Source organism: Magnolia sinica, chromosome 4, assembly GCF_029962835.1.
Source record: "Magnolia sinica isolate HGM2019 chromosome 4, MsV1, whole genome shotgun sequence".
In the NCBI taxonomy this organism is placed as follows: Eukaryota; Viridiplantae; Streptophyta; class Magnoliopsida; order Magnoliales; family Magnoliaceae; genus Magnolia; species Magnolia sinica.
In genome coordinates this window covers 1,248,762-1,270,317 of record NC_080576.1, presented here as the reverse complement: position 1 = coordinate 1,270,317, position 21,556 = coordinate 1,248,762, and the positions used below count along the sequence as shown (strand labels likewise).

The 21,556-nt window shown below is 41.7% G+C and overlaps 1 protein-coding gene across 1 annotated transcript; it reads left to right on the top strand.

Moving 5' to 3' along the window:
* The first annotated feature begins 744 nt into the window (after positions 1 to 744).
* LOC131242084 (ribonuclease 3-like) lies at positions 745 to 15,031 on the top strand. The gene is made up of 4 exons (XM_058240484.1): positions 745 to 935; positions 1,050 to 1,205; positions 14,113 to 14,311; positions 14,593 to 15,031. The coding sequence occupies exons 1-4, from the start codon at positions 837 to 839 to the stop codon at positions 14,844 to 14,846; spliced, it is 708 nt and encodes a 235-aa protein (XP_058096467.1). The 5' UTR covers positions 745 to 836; the 3' UTR covers positions 14,847 to 15,031.
* The last annotated feature ends 6,525 nt before the right edge of the window (positions 15,032 to 21,556 follow it).

The following is a 21,556-nucleotide window of genomic DNA, read 5'->3' as shown; positions in this document are numbered from 1 at the left end:
TGATGGATGATCACTATATGGTTTCATCATAGTCATCATTGTCATCATTCTAAAGTGAGCAGATTGTTCTTAAGAGACTGTTTGGATTTCACAGAATCCCAATTTCTGCTTTGACTTATGGATGGCCTAGGTTAATGACCGGACCAAGTTTTTAGTATGACAAATGCCATGTATAGTTTTCAAGTTCCAATTAAACCAAATTCAGGGGTCACAAGTTTTGGGAATCACAATAACCAACGCAGATTTGTGGTTTAGTCGATTTATGACCTCTAATCTGTTTACTGTGGTTTTTAGATATTGACAGGATTCTCAGTGGGTCCCATGATTTGGACAGTTTGGATTGGCATACATTAAATGCAATTTGCGCATTGCTTCTATGCATACTCCTCCTTATAACGATATATGGTAGTAACTTGATACTCCAGCAGAGTATATGCTTGATACACAGGCACCCAGAAATCGTACACATGGCATGCATTAATTAGCATAAACCAACTGAATTATGGAACTCATTGTCTGTACGTCACATACCCAAAATCAGATTGGTTGAGCAATCCTAACCTCTGATTCATGGACACTTGTCTATTGATATTGGAAGATTGGACACTACTCATTTTTCAATGTTCAATAAATATGGCAGTTTCTAAGTGCCCATGTATCATCAATCACAGTACGTGGGAGTATTAAGGTTTTTCTCTATGGAATAACTCATTAGCATTCACCGAATATGCCAACCAAAATCCTACTGGCTCTGCCTATAAAATATAGCTATTGGGAAAGCAATTCCATACCATCGAAACCCACAAAAGGGAAGTCATTTCCAAGAGCAAGAAACCATGAAATCCAATGTTTTAATCCTTCATGTTTTGGTAGCATCCCTTCTTGTAATTCTGTCCGCAGCCCAAGATTTCGATTTCTTCTACTTCGTTCAACAGGTGATTCCTCTCTCCATTACATGTTTCCATATATATTAGCATTAATTCCTTATTCTTCACAAAATTTATCTGAATTTCTATTAAACATAATGGTTCCTCTATTTATCCATTCAGTGGCCCGGGTCCCATTGCGACACCAGACGAAGTTGTTGCTACCCCACAACTGGAAAGCCTGCTGCAGATTTCAGCATTCATGGGCTTTGGCCAAATTACAATGACGGATCATACCCGTCCAATTGTGACTTTGAGAGCCGTTTTGATCCATCGGAGGTATGTTTACAATCAATCAATTGAAGGAAATATTTCATTGACATAACAGATGCACTAGAAAGAGAGAGCTCATTTCCTGCAAGATCAAAAGATATCAATATAGACTAATGAACATTTTTCTTTAACTTGACTCAATATAGATTAATGAACATTTTTCTTTAACCAAAAAACTTATTTTTATTGATTGAGAATTCGAATCCATACAGAAATAAAGTGCAAATGATTAGTCAGCATATTTTAAAATTTATTAATCCAATATATCATTTTGCCTTTTTTTTTTTTCCATTTCATCATAAGGCTAGAAAGATGGTTTTATATGGAGAGGATGGAAATTTATTTATTTATTTTTTTGGTTTTTTTTAAAACTATCTGATACAGCGGCTGTATCATAAATTATAAAACATCCATTTTTCCTGCCAGCATGTTGTATAATTTCTTATCTGCGAAAGCAATAGACGACACCATGATGATCACCTGATATCAAAATCAGACAGATCTACTCATGGATCTAGACATAACATCAAAATCACTGGACAGACAATGGTTTGACTCACTGCACTTGTGTGGCCTACCCAATGAGTAGATCGGCCTGATTTTTCTACCAGATAGTAATCATGGTGCAGGCCACCTTTTGCACGGATGGGATATTCTACACGTGTGACAAGTTGGAGGAAATTAAAAAGGTGTACAGTAACTTCTGACAGAACTGCTGAATCTGATCACTCTCACATATTGCCTCCATCAATTTTCTTGTTGTTGCTTTTTCCTTATTCCGTGTTCTTCATTTTTTAAAGTCTTTGTGAAGACACTTAATGTTGAAACTCCTGAATTATTGAATTTGGTATACACATATTGCTACGAGACAAATAGGTAAAAACAATACTTCTTTTGCCCCTATGTCTTTGTATCACACTGCCAGATGAATTCATGGCCGTCCAATTGCAATATTATATGATACACTCTGATATTTTGGACTTTACCTATTACTTGTTGAAGGGATAGATGTCACATTTTATGCATTTTATAGAAAGGGAAGGGAGAAGGTTGGTTTCCCTATCTATGTGGTACAGGGTAGAGAAGTGTTAAAAAATAGAGGAGAGAAAAACGAGCCGCAAGATGACAAAAAAAGATTCCTTTGCCCGATCTCTAGGCTTGTTCGGATTATAATACTTTGGTTTTGATCCTTATCCTTCGAGCAAAGTTGACTTCACGTTTACGCCAATCCAATCCGTCCACGTGACGATGTTACTTAGGCTAGTATTCAACTCCCTCATCTGTCCAAAGCTGAGGAATGCTCACCTGCGCACCTTCTTACCTTAGCACGTGCCACCTTTAATTGTACACGTGTGATAGGCACAGAATCTAAACGGTCCACGCGATGTGGCACCCATTGAAACTTAACTGGGCCAATTTTCAGCCCGATGCAAGACTCTTGTGCCATGAAAGAAAGGAAACAGTTTCCTCCCTTGATTGCATTTCTTTCTTTCTTTTCTTTTTTTTTTTTTAATGGACCGTTCATATTATAAGCCCATGACACATGTGAAAAGGTGCACACGGGTGCTCACGTAAGAAGGCACGCATGTGAGCATTCCTTGTTAACCCCAATCAACACTCCTTCCTTGTGACACATACATGCCTGTCTGAGATCCAGGTTGGTTACGTTTGCCCCAATCCATACCTTCCATTGGACAGGTGTCATAAGTGGAAGGCATCTACTTCACCCAGGCAGAGCTCAAGACAGGTTAGACATGTAGCCCCGGTACTGGTGGATAGCAGTTATATCAGAAAGTGGGAGGACACATCAGCAAACGAAGACGTTGGCCCACATTTGTATTCAGGCCCCACGAAGAACTCCAAACATCTCCTCTTTTTTCCCCTTTCTACTTATTCCCAAGTATGGATTTCCTGCTAAAGCCTTTTGCAGGAAGTTCCTGCATAAGTATGTTGGGTGGGGCCCATAGCCATCTGTTTCTTGGAAATCTATTCTGTTCATCTGTTTTGAGATCTCATTTTAGGACAAAAGACCAATAATGAGGTGGATCCAAAACTCAAGTGGGCCACACGAGAGGAAAAATTGGAAAATGACATACCTACCATTGAAGCCCTCTTGAGCTCCACCTTGATGTTTATATGCCATCCAAACCGTTTATAAGGTTATTAACACTTGAATGAAATGGAGATACAAAAAATTTATCCTTAAACAAATATTTTATGGCCATAAGAATATTTCAACAGTTCTCACTGAATCCCCACTGTTTTCTCTCATATGGCCCACTTGAGTTTTAAATCCACCTCATTTTTTATATAATGTCATAAAATGAGATCTCAAAACGGATGAACGGAGTAGAATTCCCACTAACATGGTAGTGGGCCCCACCCATCATCCTTGCACAGAAACTTTATGCGAAAGGGTTTGGGAGGAAATCCGCGCCCCCTTTTCCCCATAGTAGGAAACGGATGAGCGCGGATTGGCTACTAACAGTTTGAGTAGCGAGACTACTACTGAAGTGACGTCACCAAGTTCCGTAGCCCCACCATGATGTATGTTTTGTATCCACGTTGTCCATCCATCTAGAGAGATCATTTTAGGGTAAGATCCAAAGAATGAGTCACATCCAAAGCTCCAATGGACCCCACCACAGAAAACAGTGGGGAGAGTGATGCCACCGTTAAAAACTTCTAAAGGCCACAAAAGTTTTTGATCAAGCTGATATTTGTGTTTTCCCTTCTTTAATGTCTTTGTTAACTTTTGAACAGGTTGGATTTTAAGAAAACATCATGGTGGGCCTTAGGAAGGTTTCAACGGTGGACATCAATCTTCCCGTTGTTTTCTATGGTGGGGTCTACTAAAGCTTTGGTTCTGCCTCATTCTCTGACTAATGCCTTAAAATAATATCTCCAAATGGATGGACGTTGTGGATACAACACATACATCATAGTGGGGTCCACAGAACTTACCGACGTCACTTCAGTAGCGAGTGTGGCTACTCAACCTATCTGTTAGAGCTGGGCAAAATAGACTCAATCCAGTCGATCAGACCCGATCCGACCCAATCAGAATCAAACCGACGGTCTGGATCAGTGCGGATCGGGTAGCTCCATCCAGATCCGAATTCTTTTCGGGTCGAGTTCGGATTGGCCCTTATCCGACCCGACCCGATCTGAAAACCCAATCTAAATGGATCCGGACCGATCCGATCCTACCCGATCTGAAGTAGCTCTTATCGATACTTCTACTTTTCCCTATGGTATGGTCCGCTTGAGCTTTGAATATGCATCCATTTTGAGTTCAACCACTAAAATGATTTGCAAAAACGAATGAACGGCGTGGATAAACCACATGCATTCAAGGTGGGCCCCAACAATGTTTACTGTGTAAAATAAGAAAATGTTTGCTGGTGTGCCACACATAGCTATGTGTAGCTAGCTGTAGGTACGTGTCGTGCCAAGACGACTCGTCTTCAGTGGAAACAGATTCGTTACTCCCCTTGCCACCAGCCATTGGCTGGTGGTCGGTGCTCTGTGGGCCCCACCATGATGTATTTGTTTCATCAATGCCGTCCATTTATTTTTCTAGATCATTTTATGGTATTACACAAAAAATGAGGTATATCCCAATCTCAAGTGGACCACATTATAGGAAACAGTGTTGAATGTACGTCAACCATTAAAAACTTTTTGGGGCCCATAATAAAAGCATTGGACCAAGCTGATCTTTAGTTTTTCCCTTCATCTGAGTCTTTATGACCTAATCAACAGATTGGATGTCAAATAAACAGTATGGTGAGCCTTAGTAGGATTTAAATGATGGATATCCAATCACTATTATTTTCCTGAGGTGTGGTCCACCTGAGATTTATCTCCCTATAATAATTTGGATAAAGCCCTAAAATCATCTTTAAAAATGGATGAACGGAATGGATGAAATACATACATCATGGTGGGGCCCACAGATCACCGACCACTAGCCACAGGGCTGGTGTCAAGGGGAGTAGCCAATCCGTTTCCGCCTTCAGTCCATTGGTGCTCCTCGAGCTACGAGTTGTACGAACAGTTCAAAGGAGATCCAAGTTATATGACCCTACAGTGATTTATTTATTGTATCTACACCGTTGATATATATTTAGAGATTATTTTAGAGCATTATCCAAAAAAATGGATCATATCCAAAGATCATCTGGACCACACCACAAATAGCAACAGAGAATGATTTTCAGTGTGGTCCCACTGCTTTTACCAGTGTGGTCCACTTGATAGTCAGATTTATCTTATTTTTTTTATCTCAAGCCTTAACACGAGCTCGCCAAATGGATGGACGGTTTGGATATAACACATATCCCATGATCAGACCTACATAACTTGGTAACATCAAAGTCATCTTTTCGTGGGCAACAAGTTACAACAGCTACCGTGCACAGCACGTTCGCAGCTGCAGCGCCTCGAGCTCCGAGTTGTACAAACGGCTCAAATGATATCAACCTTATATGCGCCCCACAATGATGTATTTATTATATCCATACTGTTTATCCATTTTTCATGATCATTTTAGATCATTTGGAAAAAAAAATCATATCTAAAGTTCAAATGGACCACACCGAAAATAGCAATGAGATAATGATTTTCACCATTTTTAACAATTTGAATCGCACCCAACCCGATCCGACTCAGTTTCCCTGACCGAGTCGGACTCAGTTCGGGTCAGGCCAACCGTGTGTCAGGTCGAATCAAGTCCTATGTTCCGGACCCGGTCCCGGATCGGATCGGATTCGGATCAATCCAGCTAGATTTCGGACCGAATCGGGTTAGCCCCAATCCGATCCAACTCGGTCCGATGCCCACCTCTACTGTCCGTATCTAATCCGCGTCCCAAAAGGATTGGCTACTCCCTCTACCACTAACCAATAGCTAGTGGTCGGTATGTGTTTCATCCATGCTCATCCATCTATTTTTGTAGATCATTTTATGGTATGAGACCCAAAATGAGGTATATCCCAATCTCAAGTAGACCACATTACATGAAATAGTGTTGAATGAATGTTGACCATTAAAAACTTTTGGGGGGCCATAAAAGTTTTGGATCAAGCTGATCTTTGTTTTTAGGTTCATCTGGGTCTTTATGATCTAATCAATAAATTGGACGTCAAGTAAATATTACAGTGGGCCTTAGGAGGATTTTAATAGTGGATATCCAATCACAATTGTTTTCCTGTGGCACGGATGATCTATAAAAATAGATGGACGGGAGGATGAAACACATACCGACCACTAGCTATTGGCCGGTGGTAGAGGGAGTAGCCAATCCGTTTCTTACTTGAATGGGAAAAGGGGATGTGGATTTCCAGCCAAAGCCTTTGGCGTGAAGTTTCTACACAAGGATGATGGACGGGTCCCACCACCATGTTAGTGGGGATTCTAGTCCGTTCATCCATTTTGAGATCTCATTTTACGACATTATACAAAAAATGAGGTAGATTCAAAACTCAAGTGGGCCATACGAGAGAAAACAGTGGGGATTCAGTGAGAACCGTTGAAATATTCTTATGGCCATAAAAAATTTGTTTCAGGCTAAATTTTTTGTATTTCCATTTCATTACAGCTTTAATGACCTTATAAACGGTTTGGATGTCATATAAACATCAAGGTGGAGCCTAGTAAGATTTCAACGGTAGGTATATCTTTCCCCAATTTTTCCTCTCGTGTGGCCCACTTGAGTTTTGGATCAACCCATTGTTGGTCTTTTGTCCTAAAATGAGATCTCAAAATAGATGAACGGAGTAGATTTCCAAAAAAATGGCTTTGGGCCTCACCAAGCATCCTTGGGAAGCAACTTTCTGCTAAAGGCTTTTGGAGGAAATCCGTCCTTGGGAGCAGGTAGAAAGTCAGAAAAAAATTAAAAAGAAAAGACGTTTGGGGTTCTCCGTGTCCTCTGCCTTCTGATGTAATCGCTCTCCACTAATACAGGGCTACATGTCTAGCCAAGTCTTGAGCTCTGCACGGGCAGGGGTATTACCTATAATCCGCGCCCCCATCAGCTTAATTCATTTTGGGGCATGATTCCTACCCCCATTTCAAAATACTCCAGGCTTACCCCGATCCACTGCGTCCATGTGAAACATGCTGAACGTTCACGAGATTTAGATTGGTTGGCTCGTTCGTCCTACTGCTTATGAGTGAAGTCAAAAGGAAAATAATAATAATAATAATAATAATAATAATAATAATAATAATAATAATAGATGAAAAGGCAGCACAATCCTAGTGGTTGGATCAATCGCTGAAAGCATCCAACAGGCAAAGATTAAACAACCAAGCTTCGTGGGGCCAACCATGTCCGCTATATAAAATACGCTCCCTCTAATTGACGCAGGGATGAACGTGATGAGGATAACTACTCCGAATCCACGGAGCTTCTCTGGACTCCTCACAGAGACTTCTCGAATCCACGAGGAAAGAAAGCAGAAAATAGAAATAAATTCTAATAAACTTGAAATTGATTAATTGATGAATAAAAACGAGTTCACAACCCTTTAAATAGGGGTACCAAGCAATAGGAAAGAAATTAGAATCAAACTACAACTCAAACTCTTAGAATCCGCGACTTACTATAAATAGTAAACTTACTATTTATAGACGGTCGTGATGTCTACTAGTGCGCAAGGTTTTCGGCCAAAAATAGTAAGTGTCCTATTTGGCTTCACCAAACCGTTCTCCTAATTATTCTAAGCTCTTTTCACGTTGGGCGCAACTCCTAAACCCCGACGGATGAAGAGTTATAATCAAACTAAAACTTACTATTTATAGTAAAAACAAAATTAAAACGGGGAAACGACCATCGATCCAGGAGTTTTTCGCAATTCCGGGCTGCGTAACCCAGCATAGCTGGGTTGGTTGGCTTCAGTAGCTCATTCTACCCCAAAATCATATATTTTACGTCAGATAACTCATTCCAGATTGCAAGATACGCCTGATTTAAGGTTCGATGGTCTGGATCACTTCCGTCGTTGACCGGGCCTTTTCTGATCCATCTTGGAGATGTAACTGTCCGCGACCCGCTCTACATCAGTCTCCTCCACTTCAAAAGAACTCGTCCTCGAGTTCTCGTCATGCTCTGGTTCATGATACTCGGTCAGGTCCACAACATTGAAAGTCTGTGAGATTGCCATGTCATCTGGAAGATCAACAACATAAGCATTGTCATTGATCTTTCGGATGATTGGTACCGGTCTAATCTTCTTATTTTTTAACTTATTGTACATCCCGGTCGAAAATCTCTCTTTGCGCAAATGGACCATAACGCGGTCGCCTACCTCGAACACTTTTTGTCGCCGATGCTTGTCCGCTTGTTCCTTATACTTCTCGTTCGAGGCATGTAGCTTGGTCTGCACTTCTGCATGGATGCCCATGATCTTATCTGCCATATGTTCTGCTGCAATGCTCATGCCTGGGTGCTTGGGCAGAGGGACCAAGTCAAGTGTGTGGCGAGGCACTCATCCGTAAATAATCTGGAACGGTGATCTCCCTGTCGAGCGGTTCACCATATTGTTGAATGCAAACTCTGCTTGAGACAAGGCCAAATCCCACTGCTTCGGTTTTTCTCCTGAAATACAGCGAAGGAGGTTTCCCAACGTGCGATTCACAACTTCGGTCTGCCCATCAGTCTGTGGGTGGTAAGCACTACTGAATTGAAGTCGTGTATCGAATCGATTCCATAAAGTCCGCCAAAAGTAGCTAATGAACTTCTTGTCACGATCGGAAGTAATGGTCTTGGGGACCCCGTGTAGCCGAACGACCTCCCTGAAAAATAAATTCGCCACGTGTGTTGCATCGAGGGTCTTCTTGCATGGGATAAAGTGCGTCATCTTTGAGAAACGATCTATCATCACGAACACCGAATCCATGCCGCGTTGTGTTCGTGGGAGACCAAGCACGAAGTCCATTGATAAATCCTCCCAAGGACCATTAGGCACAGGTAACGAGGTGTAGAGGCCCGTATTCTGAGATTGCCCCTTGGAGGTCTGACAAACATGACAACATTGTACGGCTTTTCCCACATCGCGTACTAACTGCGACTAGTAATACCGCTCTTTCACAAGAGCTCGCGTCTTGTCTCGCCCCAGGTGTCCACCAAGGTCACCTCCATGTAGCTCCTGAATAATCTGCTCCCTCAGAGAACTTTGGGGGATGCACAATCGATTCCCTTTGAAGAGAAAATCGTCTTGTATATGAAGGTCAAGAAGGTCACTGGGGTGACCTTCTTGACACTTCATCCAAGAATCTTTGAAGTCCTCATCCTCGGCATACAGCTTCTTGAGACAGTCGAAGCTAACTACCTCATTGCTCATTGTTACTAGTAGTGATGCACGACGGCGAAGTGCATCAGCCACCTTGTTCTGCTGCCCTGACTTGTGCTTCAGAACGAACGTGAATTCCTGTAAAAACGTAACCCATCTAGCATGCACACGATTCACATTAGTCTGACTATTAATAAATTTTAATGCTTGATGGTCAGTGTACAAAACAAACTCTCTTTGAATCAGATAATGCCGCCAATGTCGCAGCGCCTGAACAACTGCGTACAACTCAAGCTCATAAGTCGACCACTTCTTTCGGACTTCGCTGAGCTTCTCACTGTAGAAGGCTACCGGCCTACCTTCCTGTGATAATACTCTACCAATTCCGACATATGAAGCGTCACACTCAACCTCAAACAATTTGTCGAAATTAGGAAGCACCAAGACCGGTGTTGTAGACAAACGATGCTTGATCTCATGAAAGCTCTTATCAGCTTTATCGGTCCACTGGAACGGTTCTTTTTTCATGCAATCTGTTATAGGCGCGACTAAGGTGCTAAAATCTCGCACAAATCGACGATAGAAAGTCGCCAACCCATGAAAATTCCTCACCTCATGAATGTTTGTCGGGATCGGCCATTCCCTAATAGCTCGCACATTTTCATCGTCCACACGAATGCCTGTGGACGTTACAACAAATCCTAGAAACAATAGGCTGTTAGTTAAAAAACTACACTTCTTCAAGTTGAGGTACAACCTGTTAAGTTGTAGGACCTGTAGCACCTGCCTGAGATGTTTCTTGTGCTCCGCCTCATCCTGGCTATATGTCAATATGTCATCAAAATATACTACCACAAATCGGCCAGTGAACGGTTTTAGAACTTGATTCATCAAACGCATAAAAGTACTTGGTGCGTTCGATAGGCCGAAGGGCATGACCAGCCACTCATACAACCCTTCCTTGGTCTTGAATGCCGTTTTCCACTCATCACCGGGTCGAATACGAATCTGATGGTACCCGCTCCTTAGATCTAGTTTAGAGAACACCTTGGCCCATTCTAACATATCGAGCATGTCGTCCAACCGTGGTATTGGGAACCGATATTTGATGGTAATTTTGTTGATTGCTCGGCTGTCAACACACATGCGCCAGCTTCCATCTTTTTTTGGCATTAATAATGCTGGTACGGCACATGGGCTCATGCTCTCTCTTAAGAGACCCTTACGGATCAATTCCTCTACTTGCCCCTGAAGTATCTCACACTCCTTCGGACTCATCCGTTAATGAGAGCGATTGGGCAGGCTAGCCCCAGGGACGAGGTCTATGTGATGTTGGATGTCCCTCATGGGGGGCAATCCATCAGGTAAATCCTTAGGCCAGACTTCTTTGAATTCGTTTAGCAACAGTCTTAAACTTGGAGGGATGTTTGAGGGTTCATCTTCCTCGCTCTTCACTACTATAGCGTATACCTCGCTGGTTTCCTTGAATTCTTCCATAAAATCTCGAATGGTCAAGAGGGAACTCCCCTCCACTTTAGAGGCTTCAGGGTGGTTCTCTGGTGCCATAGGGGCAAGGATTATTTTTCGACTATCCTTGACGAATATGTAAACATTATCTCGTCCTCGATGGGTCGCATCACGGTCCGACTGTTAGGGTCGACCGAGTAACATATGACAAGCTTACATATCGACCATGTCACAAAGTATTTGATCTTTATAATTTTTGCCAATTGAAAACGAGATAGTGCATTGTTCAGTTACCTTAGTCTCATTCACCTTTTTTATCCAGCCAATTGAGTACGAGGAAGGATGTTTCATCGTTGGTAGCCGCAACTTGTCCACCATCACTCTTAAAACGATGTTCTCGCTACTACCATTGTCTATGATCACATCACAGACCTTTCCATTGACGGTGCACCGAGTACGAAATATATTGTGTCGTTGTGGATGTAATTCCTTTCGTGGGGCATACAGCAATCGCCTCACAACTAGAAATTCACCACGATCCTCGCCCGTCATTTCATCGCCACCTGCTATTTCTTCAGTGATTTGTTCATGTTCATCAAAGCGATGGTCTTCTACTGCGGCCTCATCTTCAGTGCCCCCTTCATTTATAGTCAAGTGTGCTGCGGGACGTTGAGGACAAGTGTTTGATAAGTGGCCTGGTTGGCCACAGCGATAACAATTGTTTGACCTTGGCCGAGCATAAGGATTTGAAATCCTACTCGGACTCGCTGTTGTAAGTGCTGCACGTTGAGGCCTGGATGAGCCGCTCCCCGTATCACGATTTGCGGTTGTAGGAAGTTGAGGTACTGGGTCTTTTCCTCGTGGCAGCACTGGATCCTGCGTAGGACTCGTCATGGGGGATCGAGTTGAAGGATATGGACGAGTAGGAGCTCTTGCAAGTTATGTTTCTGCCCTACCCGCCAATTGAACTGCTTCATCCACAGTCCCGACTGGGTACATCTGAACTCGGTGCTGAATTATCGGTCGCAGCCCACCTATAAATCGTGCCACCTTCTATGACTCAAATTCTGATAGATCGTTTCGTGTAGCCAGCCGTTGGAATTCTTCAGTGTAATCTGTGACTGTTCGATTTCCCTGCCTGCAATTTTGATATTGCTGGAATAATATCTGCTCATAATCACTGGGAAGAAATCGAGATTGAAGAAGACGTTTCATCCGTGGCCATGATGAGATGGGCGCCTTGTTCTGGCGAGCTCGTGAGAGTTGTAATTGTTCCCACCATGCAGAAGCACCAGATTTTAATTTAAACGCTACCAATTTTATCCTTTTATGATCTGGCACGTGCATGTAATCAAAATATCTCTCTACTTCGGCTAGCCAATCGAGAAAATCTTCTATACGTAATAAACCGTTAAAACTAGAAAGTTCAGCCTTACCTCGATAGTCTCTTTCAGCACGATCTAGATGATCACCTCCATGGATTGGTCGTCGGGCAAAACCCTCGTTAAGGTCCTCGTCGTTAGATCTTGAATCATCTGGTGTAGCCCTACGGTTTGCCACTGGTAGTGCTCTACAAAAATCGGGGTTGTGTCGTACAGCAACCATGGGTGGTGGAGCACCGCCTAGGACTCGAGGCAGAAGTAGCGCATCCGCAAGACGGTCGAGAGTTGCCTGCAGCCCTTGCATGGTCAACTGACTCTCCCGGTGGAAAGCGTCCATTCTTTCCGAAAGATAACGAATCCCTGGATCACCGTCCACAGGATTTTAATTCATACCTTCGTTGTTTGCCATTGGCCCGAGGGGAATCCTCGCTTTAATACCAATTGACGGAGGGATGAACGTGATGAGGATAACTACTCCGAATCCACGGAGCTTCTCTGGACTCTTCACAGAGACTTCTCGAATCCACGAGGAAAGAAAGCAGAAAATAGAAATAAATTCTAATAAACTCGAAATTGATTAATTGATGAATAAAAACGAGTTCACAACCCTTTAAATAGGGGTACCAAGCAATAGGAAAGAAATTAGAATCAAACTACAACTCAAACTCTTAGAATCCGCGACTTACTATAAATAGTAAACTTACTATTTATAGACGGTCATGATATCTACTAGTTCCCAAGGTTTTCGGCCAAAAATAGTAAGTGTCTTATTTGGCTTCACCAAACCGTTCTCCTAATTATTCTAAGCTCTTTTCACGTTGGGCGCAACTCCTAAACCCCGACGGATGAAGAGTTATAATCAAACTAAAACTTACTATTTATAGTAAAAACGAAATTAAAACGGGGAAACGACCATCGATCCAGGAGTTTTTCGCAATTCCGGGTTGCGCAACCCGGCGTAGCGGGGTTGGTTGGCTTCAGTAGCTCGTTCTACCCCAAAATCATATATTTTACGTCAGATAACTCATTCCGAATTGCAAGATACACCCGATTTAAGGTTCGATGGTCTGGATCACTTCCGTCGTCGACCGGGCCTTTTCTGATCCATTTTGGCCATATAACTGTCCGCAACCCACTCTACATCACTAATCATGTAATAACACCTATTTTCGCGGTACATACAAGATGGCAACCTTAAAAAAGCTCCAATGGACAACAGCAATGGGAAATAATTTATAATTTTACCAAAGATCTTTAAATTTACACGGTGCCGCCAGATTTGAGTCTTCGATGTGGCTGATTTTTTATATATTATCTTGATTCTTGTGAGTTACACCTAATTAACAGGTTTAATGAAAGATAAACGCCACGGTGGCCACACAAACCTATGGTTAGCATCATGTACCATGTTCCTATGGTGTGACCCACCTGATTTACTTAGCTGGTTAAGTTGTCCCTATGGCCTAACATCCAGACTAGAACCTCGTGGACGGTAGATTTCACTTATACGACATAGGGACAACTTAACCAGGTCTGGGTTAATAAAACCCATCCAGACATGATGGGCCCCACAGAGCTGGGTGGGTTTTACGCCCTGAATAAAAGAAGTGCATTAGAGGACTCGGGTCCGAAAATCACTTAGAATTTGTCAGCATTTTATTTTGGCCGACCATTTGGTAGCCACCAATTGAATAGTCAGTACTTAGTTTGTACGTAACGCACCAGCATGCGAATTGACACGTTTTCACTGTTGTCTTCTAACCGTAGATCGAGGATCTGATTTGTGAGATGCAAACGGACTGGCCAACGCTTGCTTGTCCAAGTAACAGTGGCATCAAGTTCTGGTCACACGAGTGGCAGAAGCATGGCACGTGCTCCGAGTCCGTCCTTGACCAACACGGATACTTCCAGGCAGCACTCAACCTCAAAAAACAAGCAAATCTCCTCCAAATACTGATGGATGCAGGTAAGGAGATGACAAATCCGAATTTACCAATATTCTTCATCTTCTTCTTCTTCTTCTTCTTCATCATCATTATTGATTTCTACTGCTTTTACTGATTATGGCTTTAAAACTCGGACGAGTCAACTCAAACTCGGCAGGACCCGATGTGGCCAAAATCAATAAGTCACCCAGATAAGCAATCCCTGACTCGGGCGAGTCGGGACTCAGCTCAACACTGGATGAGTCGATCCGAGTCAGCTGTGTGTTTTAACCATGTTCCTGACTATATATCTGCTGTTCAGGGACTGAACCGGATGATCGATTTTACAATCTAAACAGAATAAGCACGGCTATAAGAGAAGCGACTGGTTACACACCAGGTATAGAGTGCAATGTGGATGAAGATGGTAACCGTCAGTTGTTTCAGATCTATATGTGTGTTGACACTTCCGGATCGAACTTCATCCAGTGCCCTGTTCTGCCAAGGAGTAGGTGTTCTTCACGAAAGATCCAGTTCCCTTCTTTTGAAGGGGAAGAAGAAAGAACAGATGGATAACTCTGATGGTTTTCATTTTACGTTGTTTTCTTATTTCTCTCTTCTAAAATTGAGAGAAATCATTGGTGGTTCCATTAATAAAAATTGAATTGAAATGCACCTAATGTAACATTCATGCGAGTATCTTCTCTCCAATTTCTAATAACATCTACTTAGTTTAAAGGGCTATTTTTTAGTAACGGTAAGTAGGGCTTCACAAACGGACTTGGAGAGGGTTTTGGTTCATGAATCCTATATTAAGTGATTCATTTGTTTAAGGGCAAGCAAAGATTTTACATGTGGCACCCACATGGTTCGGTTTTCCATACCATTTATCCCATATGGTCTAAACTGAATGGGAAATGCATTAATTGGAAGATGTTAACCCTTCCATTGGAGGGATAAAAATAAACAGATGTGGAAAATGTGCCATCCGTAGAGGAACATGGCACATTCAAATTTCAGAGGCACCCCTTTATTTCTCAAAGGTGAATGAAAATCAAATATGGACTGTCCCATTTATAGGCACACATCTTCATTGGATTATAACCCGCAAATCACACCAACCGGATTATTCTAACCATTCAATCAATCGCCAAACCTATGTTCAACCACATGGTGAATGTTAGAGAAGGCCTTTACATGCCAATCGAAAAGGGATGTTAGGTACTTCATACACGCCAATTATTCATGCAATAGAGCTGAATTAAATAACTGAGTTGAGATGGTGTAATCTTCACTTCTATATTGAGACAGTGAGGATAGCTCCTGCCAGACCATAATGGACCAATAACCCCTATATGGCCATCCAATTACTGACGGCGTTACTGTGGACCCAAGGTTGCATTATACAAAGCAAGAATGTGGTAGAATCAGTTGGGCTCCACAATCAGTTCATCTAACAGGCCCAGATGTAGGCCATGCTCCGAAGTCCTCATGGATCGGAAGCTTGTAGCCATCCGATATTTTGTACTTTTCCCATCAGATGTTGAGTGTGCTCTATTTTATTCTTACTGTTTGAGAGCTTGGAAAATGAAAGAAGAGAGGGGTGACATTTCTTTTTAATTTATATTGTTCAACAAAGCATCTGGAGAGAACAAAAAACAAGGGGAAGGTTGAGACAACTTTTTAGGACTTTTTCTATGAAACCACATTCTTGAAAACTATTTTTCACAAAAATGAACTCCCAATCAAGCTAAAACGCTGTTTTCTCAAAAAGTATTTTCCACTCGAATACTTTCCAAGCTCCCAAATAGATCTATTTACGATTATTTGCGCAGGACACAAGTTGAAGGATTAGAATTGGGATTTTATTTATTTATTTATTTATTTTGTAAGGTTACCCTCCACATTGGACAATTCATGTGCCAGCCACAACTGTTCAAATTCGAGGTTCAGGGATACTGTCCATGATTTCAAGGTTCATACAGCTATTGACTTAGGTACGCCTGCTTGCAACTAGTCTGAGCACCAGCTTTCTTTGGGTTGGGTTATCTGAGTGTAAGACCCATAAGCTAAGCTCTGGCCTGAATGTTAGGCCCAATAAATAAATGGGATGGGCGTGTGCTCGAGTCTTCCCAAAGCCCAGATAGTTCGACCCAACCCAAACCGACTTATTTATGCAATTAGACCAACTATTCCACGAGTAGATCCATAATAACCTGGACAGCTCATTGGATTGAAAGCTAGGTTGGCCTGAACTCAGGGCCTTAGATCATGATTTGGGCATGGACAAATTTCAGCCCATTCCGAGATTGTCCTGTTGCAAATCTACTACTTGCAGGCAAAGTTGTTAATGGCCAGGTCCAACGATGACTGACAGGTTTAGCCTGCCATTGATTGAGATCAAGATTTATGATCGTCCGCAGGCCAGGCACAGGCCTAAAAGTATATATGTTGTGCTCTAGCAATGCTTCTTGTAGCTAGGCTCGCCTGAGCATGAATCCGTGCTTGTTTATAGTTGTCATACATTGGCCTGAATTTTAGGCCGAGAGCCAGGCCCCAAAATCATTCCAGTACAAAAAAGTAAACAGGCTTGCCTGATCACAGTCCTACTGATGCAGGGAGGGATGTGATGACGCCAATCACCATCTTTCTCAGGGAATAACTACTCCGAATCCACGGAGCTCTCTAGACTCCTCATCAAGATTTCTCGAACCCACGAGAGATAAAAATAAAAATAATTTCTAATAAATTCGAAATAAATTAATTGAAGAATAAAAAATGAAATTACAATCCTTTAAATAATGAGTTCAAACCTAGGACTAAGTTTTAGACTCAAACTCCCTAAAAATGTGACTTACTATAAATAGTAAACTTACTCTTTATAGTAAAAACGAAAATAAAACAGACTTTTGACCATCGATCTATGGGATGTCGCAAATCCGGCATGGGTAACCCGGCATAGCAGTTGGTTGGCTAAAATAGCTTCTCCTAGCCCAAAATCATATATGATATGTCCAAAAGCTCATTCCAGTTTGCGAGATATGACTATTTTAATGTTCTGATGGTCATGATCATTTCCGCATCCGATCAGGCCTTTTCTAGTTCATCTTTGCCATGAAAGTGTTCGCAACCTTCTCTACATCACCTACTAATTAAGTGCAAGTAAACAGGCTTGCCCGATCAAGCTCACCTTTGCCAACCAAGACAGTTCTACCAAGAGGTGCTATGGAGGCCACGCTCTAGCGAACTGGCTCAAATGGATGCTACTTATTCATGGTGGACATCATGACAATCCACATGCATTGGTGTTTCGCTTACCTCAATGTAATGGAGCGAACACTCCAAGAGGCTGTACCAGCTGCTACTCAGCTAATTATTGCAACACTAGAGGTTTATGAATGGCATATAGCCAAGTTTAGAAAGCAATAGAATAATGTAGACCTTCATGAAGTTTTTAAATTTATCCAGTGGAGTCGTGCAAAAGGAGTTTATTAGAATCATTTAGAAGGCTTCTAGAGTATTTTTGACTGATGGATGATCACTATATGGTTTCATCATAGTCATCATTGTCATCATTCTAAAGTGAGTAGATTGTTTGGATTTCACAGAATCCCAATTTCTGCTTTGACTTACATGATGGATGGCCTAGGTTAATGACTGGACTAAGTTTGTAGTATGACAAATGCCATGTATAGTTTTCAAGTTCCAATTAAACCAAATTCAGGGGTCACAGGTTTCGGGAATCACAATAGCCAACCCCGATTAGGTGATGTTGCCCACACCACCCCTAACAGTGGTGTGGTGATGTGTTAGGCGTTAGGGGGCCACCATGATGCGTGTACCATCCATCCATTTTGCCAACTCATCTTAGGGCATGAAACAAAAACTGAAGCAGATCCAAAGCTCAAGTGGACCACACCACAAGAAACAATGAGAATAATGGCACCCAGTGTTGAAACTGTCCTAGGATCCACCATAATGTTCATTTGCCATCCTAACCTGTTGATAAGCTCACACAGACCTAGATGAAGGGAAAACACAAATATCATCATGATCTAAAACTTTTGTCACCCCCAAGAATCTTTAATGGTGGGCATTCAATCACCATTACTTCTTGTGGTGTGGTCCCCTTAAGCTTCCGATCTACTTGATTTTGAGTTCATTCCCTAAAATGAGTTGTCCAAAGTATAGATAGTGTGGATATAAAAACATACATCACAGTGTGCTTCACAGTGCCTAACACATCACTACATGATGCTGGAAATGACGTGTTGAGTTCATCTTCCTCAAGGGAATAACTACTCCAAATCCATGAAGCTTCTCTAGACTTCTCGTAGAGATATCTCGAATCTACAAGGAAATATAAGAAAATAGAAATAAATTTTAAAAAATTTGAAATTTCATTGGTAGATAATAAAAACAAATTTATAACCTTTTAAATAGTGATACCAAAGTTTCAGAATCAAACTCCAACTCAAACTCCCTAAAATTCATAACTTATTATAAATAGTAAATTAAGTGTCCTATGTGGCTTAACCACGTTATTCTCATATTTTTCTAAGAACTTTTTATGTTGGACACAACTCCTAAAGATCAAAGGATGAAGAGTTATAATCAAATTAAAACTAACTATAAATAGTTAAAATAGAAATAAAATGAATTTTCGCCTGTTAATCTGATGGAATCTCGTAGCTTGTCCTACCACAAAATCATATGTGGTACGTCATGTAACTCATTCTAGTTTGCAAAATATGCCTATTGTAAGGTTCCGGCGGTCCGGATCATCTTTGCCTTCAATCGGGCCTTCTCCGGTCCATCTTGAATATGAAAGTGTTCGCGACCCACTTTGCATCAGTTCCCTTCACTTCAAAAGAACTTGTCCTCAAGTTCTCATCTTGCTTCGGATCATGATACTTAGTCAGGTCTGCGACGTTAAAAGTACGTAAGATCTACATGTCATCCGAAGATCAACAATATAAGCGTTTTCATTGATCTTTCGAGGATTAATACCGGTCAAATCTTCTTGTTCTTCAACTTATTGTAAGTCTTGGTCAAAAAAATTTTCTTGCATAGATAGATCATAGCTTGGTCACCTATCTTGAATACCTTTTGTCCCTAATAGGTTGGGTGCCCCGTAACGATACCCATATCAAAAGTTACGGTCAATTTACTTGTGCGCCGCATAATGATTCCCAAATAAAAAGTTATGGCCAATTTAGGATTCACTTTCTTTTAATCCAACCATGTTAAGAATGTAAGTGCCACTTCCTACATCACTACACCAACAGTGGTGGTGTAGGCACATCACAACAACACCTAATTTGCGTCCCATGGTAATATACTCGAAGATGTCATCCTAGCATAGTAGCAATAATTCCGGCAATTACAATACTCAAGCATTATGATACCTGATTATCAAAATATTTACGTCATCCACATGCCCGTAATAGGAATTCGGCCTAGTTTAAATGAGGGAGAAGTCATCCCGTTTGAGACGTAATTTAGAAAGTAGTGAACTCTTGCGTTCTCTTTTACGGTAAAAGTCTTATCCAAAAACTCTTTATTCTCTCATCTTCAAAGTAAACATGGCTACAGTTATGGTGACAGGCTGACTCATCCACATGGACGGTGGGTGAACATTCAGACAATGACACCAAGCTCTAGACGGTAACGGATTGGCTACTCCCCTGCCACCAGCCCGGTGGCTGATGCTCGGTGATTTGTGGACCCCACCATGATGTATGTGTTTCATCCATTCCGTTTCTCCATTTTTAAAGATCATTTTATGTGTTGATACCAAAAATTATATGGATATAAATCTCAGGTGGACCACACCACAGGAAAACAATAGTGATTCGATATCCACCATTAAAATACTCCTAAGGCCCACTGTACTGTTTATTTGAAATCAAATCTGTTGATTAGGTCATACAGGCCCATATAAAGGGAAAAAACAAAGATCAGCTTGATCCAAAACTTTTATGGCCCCCAAAAGGTTTTTAATGGTCGACGCTCATTCAACACTGTTTCCTGTAATGTGATACACTTGAGATTTGGATATACCTAATTTTTTGTCTCATACCATAAAATGATCTAGAAAAATAGATGGACGGCATGGATGAAGTACATACATCATGTTGGGGCCCACAGAGCACCGACCACAGCCATTGGCTGGTGTCAGGGGGAGTAGCCAATCCGTTCCCGCTCTAGACCATAAGCAAAGGTTCAAACGCTTCAATTTCAATGGTGTGTACGCGGAGGGCCGATCCAAAGTTTCCAATGTGAAAGCACCTTGCTCCCGAAAATAAATAAATAAATAATAAGACAAAACATCAACATCCATCTCACCAACTGGATCCAAACGGTATCCATTTAAAAATCCATTGTGAGTTTTATTTGCGTGTTCCCATTTCTCACCCAAACCTCATACCACATCCAAAACACAATTCAAACGGATATAGAAAAGGTGGTCCACAGGTCCCCGCCCGTCCATCCTGTCTATCTACATTTTTTATTTTTTATTTTTTCAGCAAAGGGTCCACTTTAAAATAATCTGCACTTGGAAACATGTACGCTGCAATATTCACATGATTGGACGGTGCGCGTGAGATGACGTAGAAGTCCACGCCGTGAACTGCCACGGCAACTCGCGGAGAAGACATTGAAACGATGCTCCGAAGTGCAGGTGCCCATATCCATGCCATTCATCAGGTGGTGCCCAACATGAACAAGAGCTGACACAAAAATCAGGCTTGTTCAATTATCAGATTAGGTACATGTAGCTACGTGTGGATGAGAGAAAAAACAAATGATGGTTAGGGAAAAAGATTACCTAAACATTTGCCGGATCTCATGAGTGGATATTCTTCTTTTTTGCTATTTTCTTTTGGCCAGGATATGGTGTTGTTGGGCCCCAGCTGATGAGTGGTCAGACCAGCACAGATGCACCGATTCTTTAGCACGTATGCTGCGAGTTGCCTCTTGCATCTCTCATCCCGCGAATGCCCTCAGTACCACTCAGTTATTTCTCCTCCCCGACCTAAAGAGGATGAAAACTGAAATGAAAGGGAAGAAAAAAAAAAAAAAGAAGCATCCACGCAAGTGCTTCGAATTCGGGACCACCAAATATTAAAAAACAAAATGAGGAAAACTAGTGTACGTCGTCGGACTGCAAAATCAGACAATATTAGCCCTCTATTCTATGCCCACGACTAACATCTCTCCATATTTCTTCGCATCGATGAATGGTCCAACTTACATCAGCTTCGCTGATTAAACGATACGTA